The sequence below is a fragment of the Aptenodytes patagonicus genome, chromosome 2 (assembly GCF_965638725.1).
Source record: "Aptenodytes patagonicus chromosome 2, bAptPat1.pri.cur, whole genome shotgun sequence".
NCBI lineage: Eukaryota > Metazoa > Chordata > Aves > Sphenisciformes > Spheniscidae > Aptenodytes > Aptenodytes patagonicus.
Genome location: NC_134950.1, coordinates 93,556,524 through 93,577,864, shown reverse-complemented (window position 1 = coordinate 93,577,864; position 21,341 = coordinate 93,556,524). Strand labels below are relative to the sequence as shown.

The 21,341-nt window shown below is 45.9% G+C and overlaps 1 protein-coding gene across 2 annotated transcripts in view; it reads right to left on the bottom strand.

Moving 5' to 3' along the window:
• Window positions 1-1,926: 1,926 nt before the first annotated feature.
• TNFRSF11A (TNF receptor superfamily member 11a) overlaps window positions 1,927-21,341 on the bottom strand; it is a 29,107-nt gene continuing 9,692 nt past the window's right edge. Inside the window, exons 2-10 of one of the 2 annotated variants that reach the window (XM_076330411.1) lie at window positions 17,787-17,868; window positions 17,191-17,316; window positions 16,498-16,641; window positions 15,264-15,357; window positions 14,799-14,893; window positions 13,810-13,917; window positions 11,851-11,903; window positions 9,327-10,170; window positions 1,927-5,142 (exon numbers count right to left, since the gene is read on the bottom strand). In XM_076330411.1, coding sequence (XP_076186526.1) covers window positions 4,763-5,142; window positions 9,327-10,170; window positions 11,851-11,903; window positions 13,810-13,917; window positions 14,799-14,893; window positions 15,264-15,357; window positions 16,498-16,641; window positions 17,191-17,316; window positions 17,787-17,868 — 1,926 coding nt within the window. In that variant the 3' untranslated portion in view covers window positions 1,927-4,762. The remainder of the gene's footprint in view (window positions 5,143-9,326; window positions 10,171-11,850; window positions 11,904-13,809; window positions 13,918-14,798; window positions 14,894-15,263; window positions 15,358-16,497; window positions 16,642-17,190; window positions 17,317-17,786; window positions 17,869-21,341) is intronic. The other variant, XM_076330412.1, reaches the window with a different exon arrangement.

Below are 21,341 nucleotides of genomic sequence, written 5' to 3'. Positions count from 1 at the left end.
ACGGTGAAGGTGGGAAGGAAGTAAGAAGGTATAAAAAACCCTGCAAGAACAGGAAAAAAGGAGGAAGGGAGAAGAATTTCTCCTGCACCATCTCCTCAGGTAAGGATACCATGTACGATCAGCAACACCACTTAAACAGCAGCACTTCCTCCTCTGGATTTGGGGGGAGGAATGCTGCTTTTTGATTTGCCCCTTACAACATCTTGCTAACGTGGACTCAGCAGTCATACGTAAAGTAGTACCTTTTACCACGGAATCAGGTTAAATAAACTGGGATGTTAAGGAGCTGTTCCTATGTGTTTTGTTTTCTGCTTCAATCTTCCCGCTCAACAAGGTGATTGATGCTGCAGCACAAAGGCAGAGTAAACTTGTATGGCAGAGCTCTGGGAGAAATCATTTATTGTATAGCAATGATTCACTCTCATTCTGAATATTAGAACAGCACCAGGCAAGAGGAAGAGAGGAGAAACACATTTCACGACCATCTTTTGGTCTGAAATGGGACTCGTTCCCATCAGCACCTGAGATGGTATGCCCCTTGCTTCAGCAGTGACTGCGACTGCCACAAGATTACCAGTTGGATTTTTCCGGAGATACCACTGCAGCTCAGGTGGTATGTGAATCGTTGGCATTTAGCATCTTGGGTGGCATGAGGTGGGAATCCTCATAGGCCAAATGCTGCAAGACAGAGGTCTGTGGTGCCTGCACCTCCAAGCAAGAGCGCTGCAAAGCAGCGCCCTGGGCAGGCTGTGAGGAGGTTGCCCTAGCATGCGCCTTTTGGGTCAAAAGTATCCTTGATGGACTGAAAAGGGCAACAGCCATTTGGAAGGAGGTTTGGAAAACTAGGTTATAAGGTTTGGAGTGGTTCAGCATTCCTTGCAAGGAACCTCGGACAGCTTGGTCAAATACACTTCAATTTTCCAGTGACTATTATTAAGTGTCTATTAATAAGCTGCAATATGCTATATTGCATACTCCAGAAATAACTTTTCCACACGAAGAATTTGCAGCCATTTTACCATGTCCAGTATCACGTGCTGGCAGAAGTGAATTCTCCAATTGTCGTAGATGGCTTTTAAGGGTGGTGGTGAGGGGGCACTACTGCCTAATTTGAATGGAAGTATCTGATAGAACTGTAGCTCTATTAAATACCTGATTAGCACAAAGACATCCTTCAGCAGGGTTCTGTTTTATAATAGACACAGGGGTGTGGTTGCTCAGATACCATCAATACGATAAAAGGAAGGGAACCTGAATGAACAAGTAGAAATTACGACATTTTAGTGATACTACTCCCAGGTATGCTGTAAGCCTTGCAGAGTGATTTCCAATCTCTGTGTGAACATGTAGCAAAGTACACAGCTTAACAGCAGTTATTGTCTATATTGATCTTTAATGCCATATTGTTTCCATGGGGATAAGAAGGGCTGCTCCAGTGCCCTTGAGCAAAAGACTGCTCCTCATTTTCCCATGGTTATATGCAGAATTACTGCTGCCCTTTCCAGGCCTGAAATGGCTGCGTTTCAAGAGCACCTAATATATTCATTGTGGATAATGCATGTTGTGACGGCTCAGAATGGAAGACTTGTAAAAACGCATGCTGTGCAGGAGGAGACTTCAGGAACGAGTTGGAATGAGTGCCCAGTTCTCAGCAGTAAAGCATTACCACAGCAGATCCGCGAGAGCTCCTGTTTGGTTCCACATGTGTACGTGGATGTGCTTGTGCATTATTGTGGCACATACTGGGGAAGGGAAGCACTTTTTGTTAAAACAATTCTACATAACAAAAAATGTTACAAAGGCCTAACCAGGAATGTTTTTATACTCACATTTGATTTTTTTTTTTTTTTTGGTCAAAATGAGCATGGGCATATAATAATGTATTTGATTCTCTTCATTAATTTGTATAAAACCTTCACTCAGGTAGATCTTTAAGATTTTTATTATCATTAATTATGTGTATTACAATAGCAGCCAGAAGCCTCCAAATTAGTGCCCAATGCATAGGGCCCCATTGTACAAACAGATGTTAAAAAACAGCCCCAGCTCCAAACTGACGACAAATTAAATCATGAGGATAAAGAAGTCCCTTTGGGGTCCATGTCTAAGCAGCCAGGCAGAGACCCAGGGAACGTGCAGCATGCTGATGAGTGTGATATGGTTTCTTCACTTTTGGGTAGACTCTGGAGGAAGAAAAAGAACCTGATCTGTTGGCACATTGCATTTCCCATAAGTGAGTGGCCACAGTGCTGAGATAATGATGACCCATTTCTTCATGCTTGCTGATGATCCTAGTTTCAATCCTTGCTCAGTAGGATCCTGTGATTCAGCGAGTGAAAAACGTGTCCTCACTGAGGACACGTAGTAAACTTCCCATTGTCTTCTCTGAAATCAGGATTTTGAGCCTGCTCTCTGGTGGCAGATACAAACCATGGGAAGAAAGAAGCTGCAGAGGGAGAAGGAGGAGGAGACAGACCTGCAGACAGGTAGTTTACCCAGAGCCAAGTACAAGAATTCAGTCCCTCTGCCCTGTAAGCAGGGCTGGTTGAATGCTTTCCAGGAAAATATGACTCAAAAAATGAAGTGGGAAAATATCTGCACCACCTTGCATGAACGTGATGCAAGGCTCCATTTCCTTGTCCCTATTGCACCAATGCCTAGAGGATACAGAATTAGGCCAGAAGAGGCTAGAAAGAGGTTGTTAAAGGATCCAGCAGGAAAGACAAAAGAATACCACGGATAAGAGAGCGCCTCAGGTACACACCTTCAAAGAAGCAGAGGTAGCTTGGGCCATCACTGAAAGGGACAACCTACCTGCCCGGCCAAGTCTAGGCTAGGATGGTCTAGTTTTCTGAATGCCATGCAGAGGTGAAAGGGAGACTGGTTGTTCATGCGCCATTTTTGCCAGCCACCCAAGAGAGAGTCTTGCATGTCTGTGCTGAACTTTATATACCAGATATATAAATAATGCAGAATTGTTCTCCTGAGAGGTGAAGGTGGCTAAGCCCATCCTTTTGTTTTATGGATGAGAAGCTCAACATGACACAGTGGTCACTTTGTCAGCTTTATAGGTGCTCTTCACCCGCAGAGCAGTACTATTGCAAACAGAGCAGCTACGCAGTGAACGCCTCAGCTTTAAAAACCTCCCCGGAGAGGAGCCCTCCTTACCAGAAATTTTTTCCGTCAGGGCACATGAGATCACACTAGATAAGAGATCCCTTTGCTGTCTGACAGGAAACACAGCACTGACCTTCCTGAAGGCTCAGACTGAAGATAGCCTCCTGCAATGCTCACATGTGCAGGAGAATGTCAGAAAATTACCCCTTGTCAGGAAATCATTAAAAATGTTATCTTTTCCTCTTCAGAGTTCCTTGAGTCTCTGTTCCCTTCACCTCTCTCTCCACAGTGGCTGCTGGAGGAGGCTGCAGGATACAGGACCTGAACCAAAGCCAACTGAGTAGCTGAGACTCCCTTTTAACTACAACTACCATTATTCTTTAAATCCAACCCTTTGGTCCCGTTGCTTATCAGCTCTCAGCGTGACAGTGACTACGCTCTGATTTCAGCTCAGACAGGCTGAGTTCTGGAAATAGCTTCACGCTACCTAAGTAAAGCTCTGCTTACTAATGAAAATATCAGAGGGAATGACAAAATTGTTTGGGCAGATGAAGGAATGTGTGTTTGACCCTGACCAAATTCTCCCTCTTTGGGTAATCCCTCCTTCTCCTGTCACTCAGGAAATGTCCACAGCTGGTTATCATAGACCCTTCCTCCACCTGCTCCACCTCCCACAGCTCTGTGTCTTAAACTTCAGTGACATTATTCGTGCAGCAGCGTGCCGGGTACACATCACTCATCTTCAGGGGTTTGAATTCCTCTGGTGAGGTGCAATAAGGCAGAGGTGAATCAGCGTCCAAAACTACAAATGCTCTTTGCTCAGGATTAATCTGGTATGCTTGTAAGGCATATCAGCTCTATTTTGCCTGTTGTTGTGCACTTGGGGCAGCGTTACACCTATTCATACCCACAAGTTAATAAAGGACAGACCAGGATCTTGGCTCTGGTGCTGGTTTGAGACTGGAGCATCTGCTCCCTTGGGGAAAGATGGGAAAGGCTGACACCACCTGCCTGATCCCCATGGGGAGGCAAAGGTCGGCAGCGGCTCTAGGCTCAGCGGCAGACATGGCTTCTGCTTCCTTCCACCACCAGAGGCATCGAGGAGGCCCAAGACCCAGCCAAGCAGGTGCAGCTTAGTTGCAAAAAGAAAACCCCAAGGCGGAGCTCAGGGGCACCCTTCAGTGCGGTCCTCTGCCATATCATCCCCTCTCCGGGAGCACCCCGCGCACCCGGCCAGCAATGCTGCTCTCCTCCTTGCAAAGTCCCTGGCCTGAAGGATCTTCTCAACTCTCCTTTGCCGCTTGCTGGGGAGAGGTGCCAGGGAGTGGGGGGCAGGCGGGGAGCCTACCGCCCCGTGAGGGAGAGGAGAGAGCCCTGCCACTGCTTCTGCAACGGGGGCAGCACGCCCAGCTTCACACGTGCGCCTGTCCCCGTTGGTAACCTCCTCAGCGATAGCACCACCACCACCGGCACGTGTGCCACAAGGGTCCTTTCCAGCTGTAAAATTTCCCGGGAGACACCAGGGGCAGCAACAGTCTCCGAATCTGTCGCGACACCCGGGATTTCAGCAGCCCCGTGGCAGCCCCACACCCTCTCACGGGCTGCCCATCAGCGCCCCGGCCCACAGGAAGGACACCGGCTCGCCTCAATTCAACACTTTCTCCGAGAAGTGTCCCAGCTTCCCCTCCTCCTGCACAGGCTGCGAGGCCTGGCCGCAGCAGGACGGGCCCCGCTCCTGGGCCAGGGGTCCGGTGGTCTGCCGCAGCCCCCCGCTCCCCGCTGCCGGGCAGGTGCCCTGCAGCTCGGCACACTTCTCCTTGTAGTGCTGGGCATTGCCGGCAAAAGTCTCGCAGCGGATGAGGTTTTCCTCCTGCACGGGGCTGCCCACGTTCTCCTCGCTCGGCCCCGAGGCCGTTGCCCCCTCCTGGGAGTTTTGGCTAAGGTAGACAACAATGATGTCGCCCTTGAAATTCATTACTTGTCCACTTGAGATAAAGGTGGAGTTACTGTTTCCAGTCACATTTCCTGGGGAAAGAGGGGGGAGAAAAGGCAACACACGTGATTAATATTTTCCCCTCACGAGATGGACGCTTAGCGCAGTGAACTTAATCCGCTGTGGTGGCTTTACTCTTGTTCCATTATTTTTTCCCCATGACACGAGGATGCTCTTCTAATCAATGCCTTCCACTGGACCTTTTCATTATTTCCATTTTTGCCTCCTCAGGACGAAGCCTGTCATCTACAGGGAGCCTGTCTGGAAGGCTTGGAAACATTTTCTCTCTCAATTGTGCTCTGGGAAGCAAGAGAGAACACGACTATCTCATGCTCCCCGTGCTGCCCAATGCACAAGCCGCGTCCAAACTGCCTCTGCCCACGGTTTGTGAGGAAATTGTTATTATTTGTAATGATGATTTTTTTTTTTTTTTTTTTTTTTTTTTTTTTAAGAGTCCCAGGCATCACATTGGGGTTTTCCCCTTTGGTAAACAATCAATCCTACCGTGTGGGCTAGGTAGCAGGCTTATTGAATAAATACTGAAAGACTTAACGTCAGACCATACAGTCACACAGTGTCCAAATGACACGGTACTCACCTAGTGCCCTCATGGATTTACCTGGATATACACCGACTCCAGTGAAGAGACAGAGTCTATATTATAGCAACCTAATGGAGTTACGGTTTCAGTCAGTCTGCCTGTGCTTATAGATTTTTCAGTATAAATGCAATCCTTCTGCCATTCAAAGACTTGGTCGCTGACTCAAATGACAGCAGGAGCAGGCTCTGGGAATTAATAAACTTCCCTCAGAGCAGAAAGAAAATAACTGAGAGCAAACTTTCAATAGCAAACTAACAAACTTGTTAAAGTTTGCTTCGGTTTGTTTAATTTTCAACCAAGTTAAAAAAAAACAACCAAACTTCCTAGCCTATGAACACTCTTCCTAAGAAATGTTTTTCCTGCTGTGCTTCACTTAATCATTACTTGTGGACTGCTCTGACACCTTTATACATTTTGTGCCTTTCCTCATTACATTCCTCAATGCTTGAGATTTTTCCATTTTCATTGCAGTTAAGCATGGCCCAGCCCAGAGAAATGCTGTTTTTCTGCCGGCCACGGGTGATGTTTGCACATCAGCAATGGACGCTGGGCTCCAGCTGTGCTGAGGTAGGACCTGTGCCTGCTCATAACCGAGTCTGGGTAGCACTTGAGCGTCTCTAATAAACCCCCTCAAGCAATCCTATTTATTTTAGCTAAACCACTGCATTGCTAGCTCTTTGCTTTCTTTCCAAGTGTTGTTGATTAACATGAGGTGTCAATAAGAGTTTTCTCTGCAGGAGCTTTTTCCCTGCTGGTTGCTTCCCCTGTGTTCAACTCGGTTCGGCTGTTTGCCATCAACACAACTGTTAGGCATAATGGGAGTACAAAAATAACTGTTTGCCTTCATACAGATTGCCTGTCACTCACAAAAGGTACTGCGGAAAAGTTTACCAGTGCTCAGTATGAGATCAAGAATTTAGAAATGTATGTGACAGTGGGGAGGAAAAAAAAAAAAAAGCAGATTAACACATTTATAATGTTTACTCAAATGTGGCTGGCAAATCTTCACTGCTTTCTGAAGACACTGTGCTGAAACAAAAGGATATTTGAGGCCCAAAAGCACAGAAAATGGACACAAGAGCTTCCTGGACTGCACTAAGAGATGTGCTTCCAACCTGGAAAGTATAAGGGACACCTTCAGAGGGTAAGCGTATTCTCTGCAACGTTTCAGCCTTTTGATCTCTTCAGACTACCTGATGATATTAATTACAATGACAGATTAATTTTTGTGGTAATTATTCACTACGAACTGGAACAATGCAGGCGATTAATTTTCTCTGAGCCATCTAATGGCCTCTAGGTGGTAAGAACTGTTCGTTGCTGCCAAAGTGGGCTGATTTGGGATCTGGAAGTGAAAGACTCTGCAAAACCATTCCTAATCGTGAGTCACCTAAGTCTTCCTGCATTCATGCTTTACGCTGTAGCCCTACACATGACTTGAGGTGGTCATGAACCGACGCTTCATGTTCTGACTGCCTCCAGGCTTGGGGGGTTTGAAAGAGCGCTTGAAGGCTTACCCCCATCTCTGGTGGTGACCCCTGTAAGTGGCACCTGTTCAGAGGTTTACTTTGGTCCTCTAGGGTTGTTTGACAGGAGGGACAGAGTTTGCAATTTCTGTTGTCATTTTGAGTGAACCAAAACTTCATGGAATTATGCATGGCCTTTTTCTTCCCATTTTTTCATCCACCCTCTTTTGTACCATTCTGTCTTAGCATGACTGTGTGCAAATTCTGTTGGCTTCAGTTGCTTTGAGAAGCTTTACAGAAAGTTATTTTGCGTGCACATTTATTCCAACTGGGCGTTTCACAAGGCCCAGCAAAATGACCGATGCCGTTGCAGCTCCACGTGCAGCCCCAGCGTGGCTGGGGTGCTTCAGTGTGGAAGCTATGGCTAAGCCCTGTCTTACTCCTCATGCAACCAGGTGTTGCCAGCGGGGCATGGCCATTCTGCAGACAGAAAAAAACCTCTACCAGCAAGCCACGTTACCTACAGATTAACTAACCCACACTCATACTGCCCACAGCTCAGTCAGTACCTGCTGGCAGCCTGCCTAAAAAATGGCAAATTAGGAATGCTGTATCTGTGCTCAGGTTTCACCAGATGGCACTATAGCATGTACGTACCCGAAGGCACAGACGCAATTAAAATCCCATATAAAGAATTGTGCTGCAGATCTAAGATGGCACTTTCTAGCACGTCGCTTAAATCCAAGCTCTCCTGTTTGCCCTATTGTTCCTTAGTATTTTCTCTTCCTCTTCATGTCAGATTTAGAAAGAAAAGCAGTACTTATGCAGTGCCAAATATGACTTGATTTTCGGTTGTACCTCAGAGTGACCTTCCAACAACAACAAAAAAGGATAATCTACGTTCTCTTTACTACTACTGAATTTTGTACAAACCAGGCGGTGAAACTGTGTCAGAATTTCAGGAAACTGAAGCACCAGAAAGAGTATCTGCTCTTAGAACGACGAATATTACACACTTTCAGATTCCCACATGGCATGCATGTTGAGAGGGGAAGGCCTTCAAAAGTGTTGCTTTTGGGCTTTGGCAGCCTGACAAGAATGTCTCTGTAAGAAACTTTAAGGCACGACATGGTTTTAAAGAAAGGCAACTGCTTATGACTGCTGTGTGTATTACAGTAATACTTAGATGTCCCAGTCAAAACTAAGGTCTCATTACGCTTGGCAGTGCATCGACATAAATAAAAGTAGAGCATCTGACTTTAAGAGATTGTAATCTAAAATGACTAATAACACATGACAGGCAGATTGCAGACTTTTATACTGAAAAAAAGTCTGAGGGAAGAAGGCTTCATCCAGAAAAGGCTCATAACTTCCCTTCTGCTAGTTTTGATTCAGTGATTTTTTTTTTTCCCTGCTTTCATTTGACAATTTTGATATATTTACTCAATCAGTAAATTGGTAGTCAATTAGTAAATCAGCAACAGTGTTTCAGAGTCATTCAGGGGACAGAGCACTTGTGTATGGAGAAACAATGTCTGTATGAAATTATTTTCAGGTGAACACTTATATCCTAGCAAATTAAAACAAAGAGAAAGAGCTAAAAGCAGAAAATTGAACATAATCTCTTAGACCCAATTGTGGCCACCAGGTTGCAGCTCCAGCTGGAGTTTCACTGACTGCCGTACAAATGTAACTGGATTTAAACCTAGTGGCAAAAATGTGCGTGCAGACTGTTGAATGGAAAATTGTCTGTCTGAGAGTTATGCATCCTTTCTTGACTCAGCCTGTAGGTCCCTATACTCTCCTCCTTTTAAGTTTTCTCCAATACACACACCTGCTATCACCAAAATACTTAAGTAACAGAATTGCCTAGCCTTTGCAGTGACAGCCAGAAGATGGATACTGCATTGCTGGTTAGATCAGGGCAGGACAATGGTCCCTCACAGTGCTCATCCTATTTGCAGAATCCACTACAAACCAAACGGTCTTGCTATTTCATTTTTGCCTTTCAGATTAGATTCAGGGCGATTAAGTGAAAAGGGATCATTTTGTTCTCTCCTTCTCCTAAATCAGACCCTCTGAATAATACTGAGCTAGCATAGAGAATAATCTCATACGACTGTGTATGGGTAAAGCCTAATAGACTTACCAGATGCTGGAGGGAGGTCTGAAGTGCTGCTGTTTGTCCCTGAAGTGCTTCTGTTTGCGTTCTGGTACTTCATGTTGGTACTATCCGAAGATGCATCTTTCATACCATGATCACTCGCTAGGGTGCTCTGACCAGCAGAGAGAAAATTCAAGCCACAGGTGCAGTGTGCACAGGATCCAGTTTCTGGGGAGGTGGAGGCACTGTCAGCTACAGCACAACAGGGTTTGCTCCACTTTCTGGGAGATTCCCTGTACGAAATGCCACACCTCACACAGACCTTCTCTGAGTCATAGTTTGTTGCAAAACGATCTGTGTCTTTGTTGCCTGTTTCCTTCAGGCAACTGTGGGCATGTTGGCAAGATTTCTGAAGAAGTTTGTCCGTGGCAGTGTGTGCCCCACCTGTGTCGGAGGAAGGGTGAGAGCCTTGAGAGACTGATATGTCCTCTGTGCTTCCAATCCCTGAAAAGTACTGATTTAAGCTGTCGTTCTCCCCTGCCTCCATTGGTTCTGAAAATGATGACACTGTTTTACTGGCAGTCCGACTCAGTAAAGATAAATAATCAGTGGTATAGAGATCCTTGTCCATGTATTCATCTTCTGTGGGAACTGGTGGGAAATGGTCATCACCAGTCTCAGTTACCACAGAAAACTCTTGGAGGCTCCCTCCCGCCTCGCAGGGCACCATGCCAGGGCTCCCGTTCCTGCAAGGAGCGTGGCCACTGGTGCAGCACAAGTTTCCAGGGGCAGGAGAGCCAGCAGGGCCCAGGAGACACATGCCTTCAGAGGTGTGGGGGACAGTAGCATTCGTGGTGTTCACGGTAACAAATGCATCCCTTGGGGGCTCCTGAAAGAAAGCCAAAAGAAAAATGTGTTTAATAAATAGATCAGCAGCAGGTTATTTTCTAGACGAAGAAAGAACAGGCAGATCTCAGTTCTTCCTTGGTGTGGAGCTGCTTGAGGTTGAGGTTGAGCAGCACCGCTATATTTGAGAGTTGAAGTGTAATTTTGTTCTTCTGTGAAACTGTGACCAGTGATGCTGGGCTCAGTGTTCAGAAAAAAAATCTGGTGGCCTGGGAGGCAGTAATATTTAATTTTGGGAGAGGACTATCCCTCGTTCTTAAGAAGGCACTTGAGAGTTAATAAATCTAGAAGGGTAGCTACTGTTCCTTACGGACCACCAATAAGACCTACTTAACTGCTTATAAGGTTTGGAACCCCCCCAGATCATCTGTGTGTCTGAAGGGCTGTTGATCTGCGAAGGCCTTACTGGGAGCAGAATCTTTATTATCAGTAATGACTGAATAAAGAAACTGGGTTGATTCAGAGGGCCCAAGACAGGCTAGAAAAAAAGAAGTCACGTGGGCAAGGTTGCTTTAACCTGAAAAACGTTAGGACAACAAATGCAAAGGCCCATGACATCACGTTGCCAGTACTTGTCAAAGTAAAGCTATGTTTTTGGTTGCAGCTCCACAAAAAAGGGTTGGGAAATACTTCAAGGCTTCCCTTCAGTTCATGCAAGTCATGCTGTAATGATGTACCCATGTACATTCATTTGGGAACTGCTACCTTTCATTTCTAGCATCTGTTCAGATCTTCCAGGATGGAGGAGAGAGTGCAGTGCTCCCAGCCACTAATCGCTGTTGATTCACTCCGCTGTCCTGGAAGATCTGAGCAGCTGCCAATGCAGGAGCTTGTATGAACACTTATGAGACAAAAGAGGAACTGCTTGCTCAAAAAGGTGTGGTTTTTTTTTGTTTTGTTGTTGTTGTTGCAATGGAATTTGAGTCTTTCAATAGCTAAGCTAGACAGAGCTCCTAGGCGGGGTGCTGGGGGAGCGTGCACCTGGGACATCTTGGTCCACATCCATGGTGTGAAGCAGGCAGTGCACATGAACTTGAACCTGTGTCCTCATCTAAGTATTTCAAGCATGCGATCTGGGGCTTTTCCGGAGCAAAACCTCTTGGAAGGTCTTACTTTTTTCACAGCCGAATGGACAAGAGGGATTTCTGTGAGCCCTAGAACGAAAGGGTCTCAGTGCCAGTTTCTTCATCTGATGGCTCTGTGCTTAATGCCTTGCGTGTCTGGCATTCTTGGCATTGCCCCAAATCCAGGTTTCTCCCCTGTGAGGACTCTGGTATGTAAAAAGGTGCAAACTCAACTAAGCTGTTCCTGCTCTTAGGATTTAGAAGGGCTCTCTCCTAGGCAGTCTCAGGTGTTCAGCAACCAGTGGGCTCACGTTTAACTTTCTCCTCATAAATATTTAATCATCACAGAGACTTTTACCACTGTTAAAACTGGCTGAAACCAGAAAGCAGGTTCAGAAGCTATTTGAGAATGGTGATTTCATACGCCTCACATTTACAGAAAACCAGACTGAAAAAGCCAAAGCTGCAAGCATTTTTTGAGGAAGTCAAAGCTTGCTTTTTAGCCAAACATTAACGTGGAGTCTACTTCAGAAGCGGTGTCAGGAATGCCGTGAGGAAAATATAAATCAGAGAGAAAATGTTAGTGTCTTCAACTTTACCTTTGTTCCTTTTATTTGGCTGCACACTTCATTAGCCCAATTCTGTAGATCTGCTGTAGGGAAAACAAAAAGAGTAGCTGTAACATATAGCAGGCACTGAAGTTAACCACAGACCTAAACACCCACAGTCATCCACAGTCCGCAATATCATATTAAATGAAAACCATCAAGACTGTTTTCAAGTGTCCCAGCATCGGTCTAGCTGAGGATTCATTGTAACTGGAACAGGGATATATTTCTGCGGAACAAATGTTTCCAAGCTCCTAAAATAGACCACAGTTAAACTGTGTTCCACATCAAATGGGGTTTCTTTCCTGGTCATATGTCACACCAAGCTATGACTGGCCTGATACCGACCCGCTCACAGCCATACGGTCTATTTCAAGAGAAGTCACATGGATGGCCCAAAGACCATTCTCAGACAGGAGCAAGGAGCCTGGAGAGAAGATGGTAAGCCACTGGAACCACGGAATGGCAGGCTCAAATACAGCGTCTTCCACCTCATCAGGGTGCAATTAATGGGGAAATTCACTTAATCGGAGTATCTCCCAAGGAAAAGCTTTAAGTCCAACAATGCTTTATGGTAAAGACTGCCACTTCATAGAATTAGCAATTCTTGTTTTCTGCTTATACTTTCAGGAGATTTTGTAGGGCTCAGGTCTCATGTACACTTGAAGCTTGTGCTGGTTTTGTGTGTCTGAAGATAGATCAGCATTGTAGCCGCTGCCAGTTCCCAGCAACGACTCTGTTCCTCTGATGTTAAGTCTGCACATTTACCATCAGTCCCCCAGCAGGGAGAGCTTCTTCCTGAGCCTGCAAGTCTCGGGGGCTCTGGTTAGCAGGATTTACCACGCAAAGGCAATGAAGGACTGTCACTGCAAAGCAGCAGGGCAATAGAAATGTCAAATAAAGAGCACTCCCCCCTAACCTGCTTTGCATTGTAAGTATTTGGTTTGCAAGGAGAGTTACCATTTCCTCCAGCCCATCCCAGGAATTCCAGATTTAGCACAACCCGTGTTTTGTGTGGCAGAGGCAGCCTATTTCTAAAAAACAGGCTGAAATATACTTTAGAAGAGAGGGTTGCTGTCTTCCCTTCCACTGCTCCCAAAACATTTCATAAATTGGTAGGGCTTGAGAAAGGAGATGATGGAAAAAATACACTAGGAAAAATTTTCCACGTGTAGCGGGAGAAAATAAAAAATGAACAGAACAATATGGGTATGTCCTAACTCCTAACTAAGGAGATCCAGGGCTTGACACAGAGTTGAGTAACTGTTGAAGGTGACTCCATTGTATTCATAATATATTCAGTGCCCCACTGTTATCCAGTATGCCTTTGCTAGAATTTTCCTATTTTTCTACTTGTACAGTTTATTCCATTTCCTTCTAGTATTTCTTCCATACCTCATCAGAACTTCAGCCTTCAGCTAAAAACATTGCCTCCATCATGTTTTCAAATACACATCAGGCCTTTATCTTGAAAACCGTATTTTAACCTGTCCAGATGCAGGTTTCAGGAGAGGAAGGCAAGTGGGGGGAAGGAGACAGGAGGTGGTGAAAGCCCCGTAAGTCTTTCCCTGCTTTTCTTCGGCCAAGGGGTCTGGTGTGCCACGTGGTGCAGAGCAGCCGTGCTGCTATAAAAGCCCCCAGCACCAGCCCTCCTTCATCCACACAGCGGTTGCATCCGCCCTGAGGGCGGTCACCGCACGGTCAGGGCTGCAGGAGGATAGCAAGTGATATGCATTATGCATAAGTGTAATTCGTTCCCTGCCTAGAGGAAAGGAATTTGAAGCCTGGCTCTGCGCTAGTTAAAGCATATCCATATGGACAGATATAGGGATAGCACAGAACTTCCAAAACAACTCCTGAGTTTCTTAACCTGGTTGTTACCCATGAAAACAGAGTGCACAGAGAGCCATGCAGTTGTCACATTCATGAATATCATTAGCTATCACGTACCTGTCAGCTTTTTTCCCTTATTCTTGTAGTATATGATGAAGATGACAATGCCAATTAGTGCCACAAAAAACAAGATGACAATCAACACATATAAGATCCTGTTTGTTCCTGCAGGATGTAAAAAAGATAGTGCCATCAACATGCAGCTTGTACTCAGCAGTATGACAATCCTTGCTCATTTTACCTACTTTTCCACAGGACAGCGTTTGTTTTTTCCTTCCTATTTGATTTTCAGTTTCTATAATAAGGACAACAGCTCTAGCACTCATGCAGTTCTGTGACAAACAGCGTTACTGAAAGTACCCAGTACCGAGCCATCTCCGTAAAAAACAGAGTCTTGGTGTCTGAGAGAGGTGTGATCCAGTCATGCTCCTCTGAAAGTCGCCTTGCAAGCTGCCAGCAGCCCATGGGCTGTGCTTGCTCTGCCTCAGGGGACGGGGGACATATCTCTCATGGAGGCTACAGACTTCAGCTGGCAAAATTTGTCCTTTATCCCAGGTTATGAAGGGTCACTGGATGCCAGGCAAGCAGCCTCTCTGGTACCATATCCACACCAGACAGGGAAATGGGCAGTGAGCAAGAAGGGAGAGCTACGTTCAGCTGAGACTGTATCCATTGCTATAAAAGAAGCATGGAGAGAAGCTCCTAGCCTTTATACAGATAATGCATGTATGGAAATCAGCAGGCTGAAAAAAGTGAGAGAGCTGTAAATGTGACGGAGGCCACGGGTATAACAGCAATGCTGCTTGTTATGCAGTTTCAGTGGGAGGTGTAAAGCTCTGCTTGGTAGTGGACATGGGCTCTAGAGCCACCAGGCTTAAAGTAATCTTTAAAGGTGGGATTTTCCAAGAGCGCTGTCTTGGTCTACAGCTGCTCACCCTAGAGTCACCCACAATGGGAATGGAGTTAAGCCAGCCAAAAACCCTAGTAAACACATCCCTCCTCCTCCCTGGTACTTTCTAACAGATAATTTGTATGAGGACACATACCGTCTTCCGATGGCGCAGGCATCTTCCGTTCTGCGCAAACTGCATCCGACTTGTCAGTCCCAGGCACTATTTCTGCCATTCCTAGAGCTGTACAGCTGAAAAAGAAGGACAAAGAGGCTAGGTTCTCAAAGAGGGAGCTTGTCACGGCTCCTGCACTTATGCAGAGTAGTACTTTCTGTTGTAATGTACAACATTTATCCTGCATTTCTCCACCCTTAAGAAGCTCAGATACCTTCTTTATTTTCAGCTGTGTTAGCTCAGCAGTTCTGTTGTTATGCTCTCTCTCGCTCTCCCTCAAGGAGAATTCAAGCTCCAGCGTGAGAATGCCTTCATCCCTGCATAGCCAACAGAGATGCTCTGTGCACTCCGCAGACAGCCTGAAACACCCCACTGAAAAACACTTTCACCCAAGCTTCTCCCTGCCTTGTGGCTAGAGCGGTCCTCTTGCAAGATACAGGGACTTACTTGGTCCAGGATTTACACTCGTCGGTGGATGAAGCAACCTTTGAGAAGTAGCCTCTGGGACATGGTGTACACATTGTGTCTTTGTCTTGTTGCACTGTGTGTAGTAAAGGAAGAAAAACTTCATAGCTGAGTTTCCCTGAGTTCCTTTCAAGTAAGGGGAAGGTGGCTATGCTCCCTATACTCCCGCTCCACTCCCCCGCCCCGCCCCGCCCCCCCCCCCCCCCCCCCGAAAGCTTCCCTGAAGAGAGAAGGAACTTAGATTACATTAGAGCAACAATGACAGTCACATGTAAGCAGAAAAAAGTATGCTAGTCTCACCTGAGCACTTATCTACATGATCAAAATGAGAAATGACCAGGAACCATTTGCAGTTATTGTAAATAACACACAGCTATTATATCCTTCCCCTTCCATTAACTTCCTCGTGTCGATGCTACGCCACAGACAGCAACACTAACTGGTATTGTCACTTCTATGAAGCCACAGTAAACAAAATGTTGTATCAGGATTTGCTAGACTGGAGAAAAAACAGCACCACTGTGCTCCAGGCCCATGCAGCATTTCATCCTCCATTACTCTATTATGTGCTGCTTTTTGGGTTCCTCGTGCTTGGCGCAGCCGATCCCAGTGTTCATTACAACTCTGAACTTGACCGTCTCTATTTTCCACCCATAAAACACCTGCATTTTGTTTTTGATCAGACTTAGGACTAAATTAAGTGTCTGTAATAAACCTTTGTGTTACAAGTCATCTAAAACAAAGAATACTTGCACTACCTGAAAGGTGTTAATCACTTTTAATTTGCTTATAACATTATAAAATGGCAAAGCAAAGTCATTGGACAAAAACTGATTTCAGATCTGACCTCAGCAACAATCCCCAATGGACCACTTCTCTGAATACTGGAGCAATGCATGTCCTAGTGACTCACAGTCAGACACCTCAGCAAACGTTAGAAATGCACTGAGCACCTTGCGACCATTGCCATGTCCACGTGGTATCTTGCAAAAGTCACTTGATCCAAGATACTATTTAAACTGCAGAGGCAGAAGCCTTCAAAACGCCAATAGTCCAGGTGGGTTATATGCAGTAGTAATGATAACTCAGATATGCATCTTCTGTTGACAGTCATCTGAGAGTATCCTCTCTAACATCACAACCCACACGATGCTGGCCTCATCCAGTAGGCCTGAGCTGGACACTTCACTTTGTATGTCCCCTTTCTGTATCTTACCAGGATGCTTGACTCCGAATCCTGGAGCACATATGGTATTTCGCTGACAGCAGTCACAGTCTTCATTCCAGTGGTAGCCCATCGTACAAGCACACTGCCGCTGGAACGTGCTGTTCCCTGGGTTCACTTCTCTCAAAGCTTTCCCTAAAAGAGAAAGCAGATGGGAGTGAAAATCTCTGATAATAAGCCTCAAGTTTATGAACCTCCTGTTCTACCTATTTGCTTTGCTTGAATGCCAGATGCAAAACCATTCACGTTAGAGGAAATGTATCTTTCAAGAAGCATGGGAGACCCTTGATCAGCACGGGGCTCCTCACTGATTGCACTCCTGAGCAATATTTTTCCTTGTAGCTGCTGTAGAAAATAAACAGAGCTTTTGCAAGGGCGAAACGAACGTGTTAGGGGAAGTGAATCCACACTATGCTGGGCAACAGGACAACCTTTAAGATCCAGCTCACAGGAGTGAACAGCCCCAGTGAAGACAGTGATTATCAGCAGCATGGAGACTATGGTCGCGGTGCTCAGCACAGCACAGAATCTCTGCTGTCTGGGGACCTCCCTCTCCGCCAGGCTCTTCTGCAAGCCCAGCCTCCAGTGTCGGGTACCTGAACAAAACAACTTCCCTAGATCCACTTTCCCATCTTCGTGCTTCACTAATTTGGATTGAAAGGTTCTTCAGTATGAATAGCTCACCTTGATCACATATTTTATGTAGTAAGCATTTATCTTCTTCATTCCAGACATCCATATACTCGTTTGGGCCACATGACTGACACACGCTATCAGAAGTACTAGTGCATCTAGCAGACATATACTTTCCTGTGAATGACAGAAGGACAAGTAGGTCGTTTGCAAGTTGCACACCAGCTGTCTAAGGAGCTTAGGGACAGTAACAGCTTGGGCTAACACTGCTGTACTGCTGTGGACAACCATTTCTTCCTGCCACCTTTTCAGTTTCTCAGTCTGGCCGCCATTTAGTGTGGCCCTGAAACATCCGTGAAGCTTATGGCCTGGGAGCAGTGCTATCTACACGCACGAGAATCAAGCTGCTTTCTGTCTCCCGCAGTGGTTCAGTGCTATCCCAACAAAATAGCTGCTATGGCTTTTGCTGAGGTCAGCAGGACCACTCCTGCACTAGAAGGCACTCGTAAGCCTGAAATCATGCACCTGCGAGGGTATGTGCCAATGGATTAGCGGAGTCACAAGAGCAAGCTGCCTTACTGACCCCACAGAGCTGTTTCTAATGAGCTTTTCAGTTATGAAGCTGGTACAGCCCAGTGCTCACATACCTGGCTCACACTTTGTGCAGCACCGTCCAGAGTATTCATAGTGTTGTTCGCTTTCACACGGCGGAGTGATTTGTAGTGACAACTGGAGGGGAGAAGGAGGGAGAGGACATGAGAACCAACGTACGTAGAGAGCTTCAGACCTACCTAGTCACAGTGCTGGCAGAGAGGAGGAAAACATTTCTTCTGTATAGCATTTTGGATAGCTAAGCAGTAAAAATTACTCAACATTTATGACTTCAAAGGTGCTTTGTAGACACGCTAAGAATATGTACTTGATGCTGTACACACAAGGACTTGAAATACAGCCAGGTGATAAATAAATAACACAATCTTGCAATTTGTCATGAACTTTTGGCCTGCTATATAACCTTTTCTTACAGTACTCTCTTATTTGAAATCTATGACTTTAAAACAATTGTAAAGAAAAAAAATTGGCATAGAGATACTTCTGTAGTCTTTTCCACAGACATGACCTCAGACCAAGAGCTGGGCAACTGAGTTTTAATGTATAGCATTAAGCAAACAAGTAAGGTGAACGATTTATACTCCTGAAAAAGAAGAAGTTCCCAGCTTCCCACTGGGAGACACAATACTCCTGGCTAGCCCCAGAAAATATCGGACTTCAATTTTGCAGCTTTTTATGGCTCCCACTGTGTCCTGCAGAGATGGTCTCATGGAACTGAGGCAACCATCCAGAGAGGTGATACAATTAAGCCAACAGCTTTTTGCTTCTCAAAAAACAAAACCAACACAAACCACCCTCCCAAACCACCTGAAACTGTTACATGAGAGGGCATCTGCAAAGCAGGTAGCAGTGTTGCCTCTAGCTCTTATGGGCCTTTGCATCCCCTCCCTGTTCTCAGCTGCCTGTACACACAGTGGTCCTACTTGCAGCCCAGCCCACGATGGAGCACGTGGCTCCATCGGATGGTCTTCAGGGCATGGCTTGTGCTGGGGATCCTGGCCAGCCAAGCACCATGCCCAGCCCGTCGCTGACCCTGCTCTGGCTGCCCAGGAGTCTGCTGGCAGCGGTCCTCCAGGCAAACTCAACACCTTACAACCAGTTGTTGATCTTGCAATAGATAAGATGATTCAAAATCTGGCCTGTAGCAAGGAATCCATTATTGGATACAGTTGTTAAAATCTTATTTACTTGGAGAAAGCTAAATAAAGCTCCTGCTGCTGGTTAAAGGGAGCTTTTGTCATCTAATAGCATATGACAGCCCTGTGCCTACTGATACTGGTTTCCATTCCTCCACTTAGCGTTCTCCCCTTGTTTCCTCCAAGTCTTTACTTCTCCTCTTTCATACTTTTCTAGTTTCAGCAATAGCAATCTCTTTAAATAGAAAATATTTTTTCCTAAGCACCTTGTCCTCTTCTAATGCTGGGAAGGGTCTTGTAACTTAAAGATAAACAAAAATGTTGAAATTTTTCTTTAAAACACCACCTTTTGGCTTGGAGTTGGAGCCATGGGTTGGTGCATAACTTGGATTTATCAAAACTGCACTAGCTGTGTCTGGAACAGAGTGAGTACCTCAAGTCAGGTACTTTTTGGTTATAAATACCTTATAGCCATTTTTTTATGATGACAGCAATCCCAGGTCAAATTAGGAGTCCAGTCTTGCAAGAAATCTTCTGTTGTCTCATTGTTTCCTTGTCTCTTTCTTTGCATTCATTAGCAGTACCTTTCTCATTATTAGGTTATACATTTTTTGGAACAAAGATTGTGTTTTGCCTTTGTGCAGCACCTTCCAGGAGGGGCACAGGATAACGATCAGTGTTGGCAAGGCGAGAGGCAATCTAGGAAAGGGAAAGCCAGGCCAGCCTGGCAGCTGAACAGTGATACTGCTCTGTGTCCCAAGGGAAATGCTGGAAACACTCCTGTAATAGAAGGAGCTCATTTTCTGTAATGCACTTCAGGCGGTGTCTGCTAAAACACTAAGCTGGCCAGCACAGGGGTGAGGCGACGTTGCAGGACTGAGCAGCAGAGAGAAGGTCTTGAGCAACTCATTCCCTATTCCCAGCCATCCGAAAAGGCAACAAAAGTGATGAGACCAACGACAGGTCCAGTCACTCGGCTTTTTGTAACAGAATGTCCTCTTCTTCCTCGTTTGCCCCAGTTTGATGGTTCCTCTTTAGAAGAAAAGACTAAAAAATTACTGAAGTGTCAAACAAGGGCAAAGTCATCCTTTTTAAGGAAGGATATGCAAATCTGCTAGAGAGCATTCAGCTAAAGGGTCTGGAATAATTTCTGAGAATCACAACTCAGCCTGAGGGGAAGCAGCGCTCCCCTAGCGCCGAGGCTAGGGGAGCAGGCTAATTGCTCGGCTACCTTTTGGAAATCGTTTCATACCTCCCTGCTTTACCGTATAAAGAGAGCTATTGTTACGGTACATCCACAGCTGCAGCTGCATAAATCTACACTCTATGTCAATAAGTAGTCTCTTCTGCGACTGTGTCCTTCCCCTTTTCACACAAGCCAACACATTCACAGAGCTGCAATACTCCCTCCTTTGATTTATGCTCAACGACATAAAGACAAGGCTCTCGGTGTCCACGTGCTAACCCCCACGTGAACCCAGCCTCCTCGCGAAGGTGAGGAATTTTGGCCTGGTATGGACCGGCTGGACCTGCCGAGCATGAAAGGTGGGGGGAGAGAGGACAGGAAGGGAAACAAAAGCAACCTGGGGTTTTCTTAGGGTGGGAGCCAATCCAGTGAACTTGGGCCCTTTTGCTAACACAGCCCCACTGAAGTCAAGCTATCCCTTGTTTAACCCCCTGCCAGGGGAACGTGCCGTGTCTCATCATCAAACTGTACGTCAGCTTCCCTTGGGGGCTGAGAAGTACTCATGCTGCTGGCAGCACAATGACCTGACGCTTCGCCATCACCAGCACATTCCCACCACAGTGTCCTTCTGAGACGGGGAAGTGCAATTCATTTCGCAGATGAGGAACTCGCACCCGGAGGCCGGCTGGCTTTACGGAGGTGACAGGAAACCAGACCGAGTCTCCCAAGTCTCAAGTTCGCCCCATAACCCCTGGAACATCCTTCCTCTCATCGGGCACTGGCCTGTGGGTCAGTGATCTGGATATCGCTGAGCTCTTATCTAGAGAGAGAAGGGGCCTCAATGAATGTGAAGGTGTCAACCTCCTCCGAAGTGATTAAATAAGACAAAAAACAGCCTAGTCATTCCTTTAATGGTCTCACTATTGGTGAAGCTGTTCATTAAATACCACCACCAAGTGCAAATGAGTGCTTCAAAGAGCTCTAGGTATCCTGTGTAAATTTAATTTGTCACTTAAAAAGTGTGCGAAGCACACAAGTTTGCACCAGTTCCTAAAAAAACAGTCAGCTTTCCCGCTTGATTAACATTACCTCAGAACAAGTATATATGACAGGGGAAGAATCCAGGGGAAAAAAGACAAACCTCCTCTGGGCTTGGTGGATGCGGTTCGGTAAAGCATGCCAACACCTGCTTACCTTTAAGCACATGAATAGCGCCATTGACTTCTTTGGAAAAACAGGCATGCTCATGTCAAGATTTGCAGGAGGAC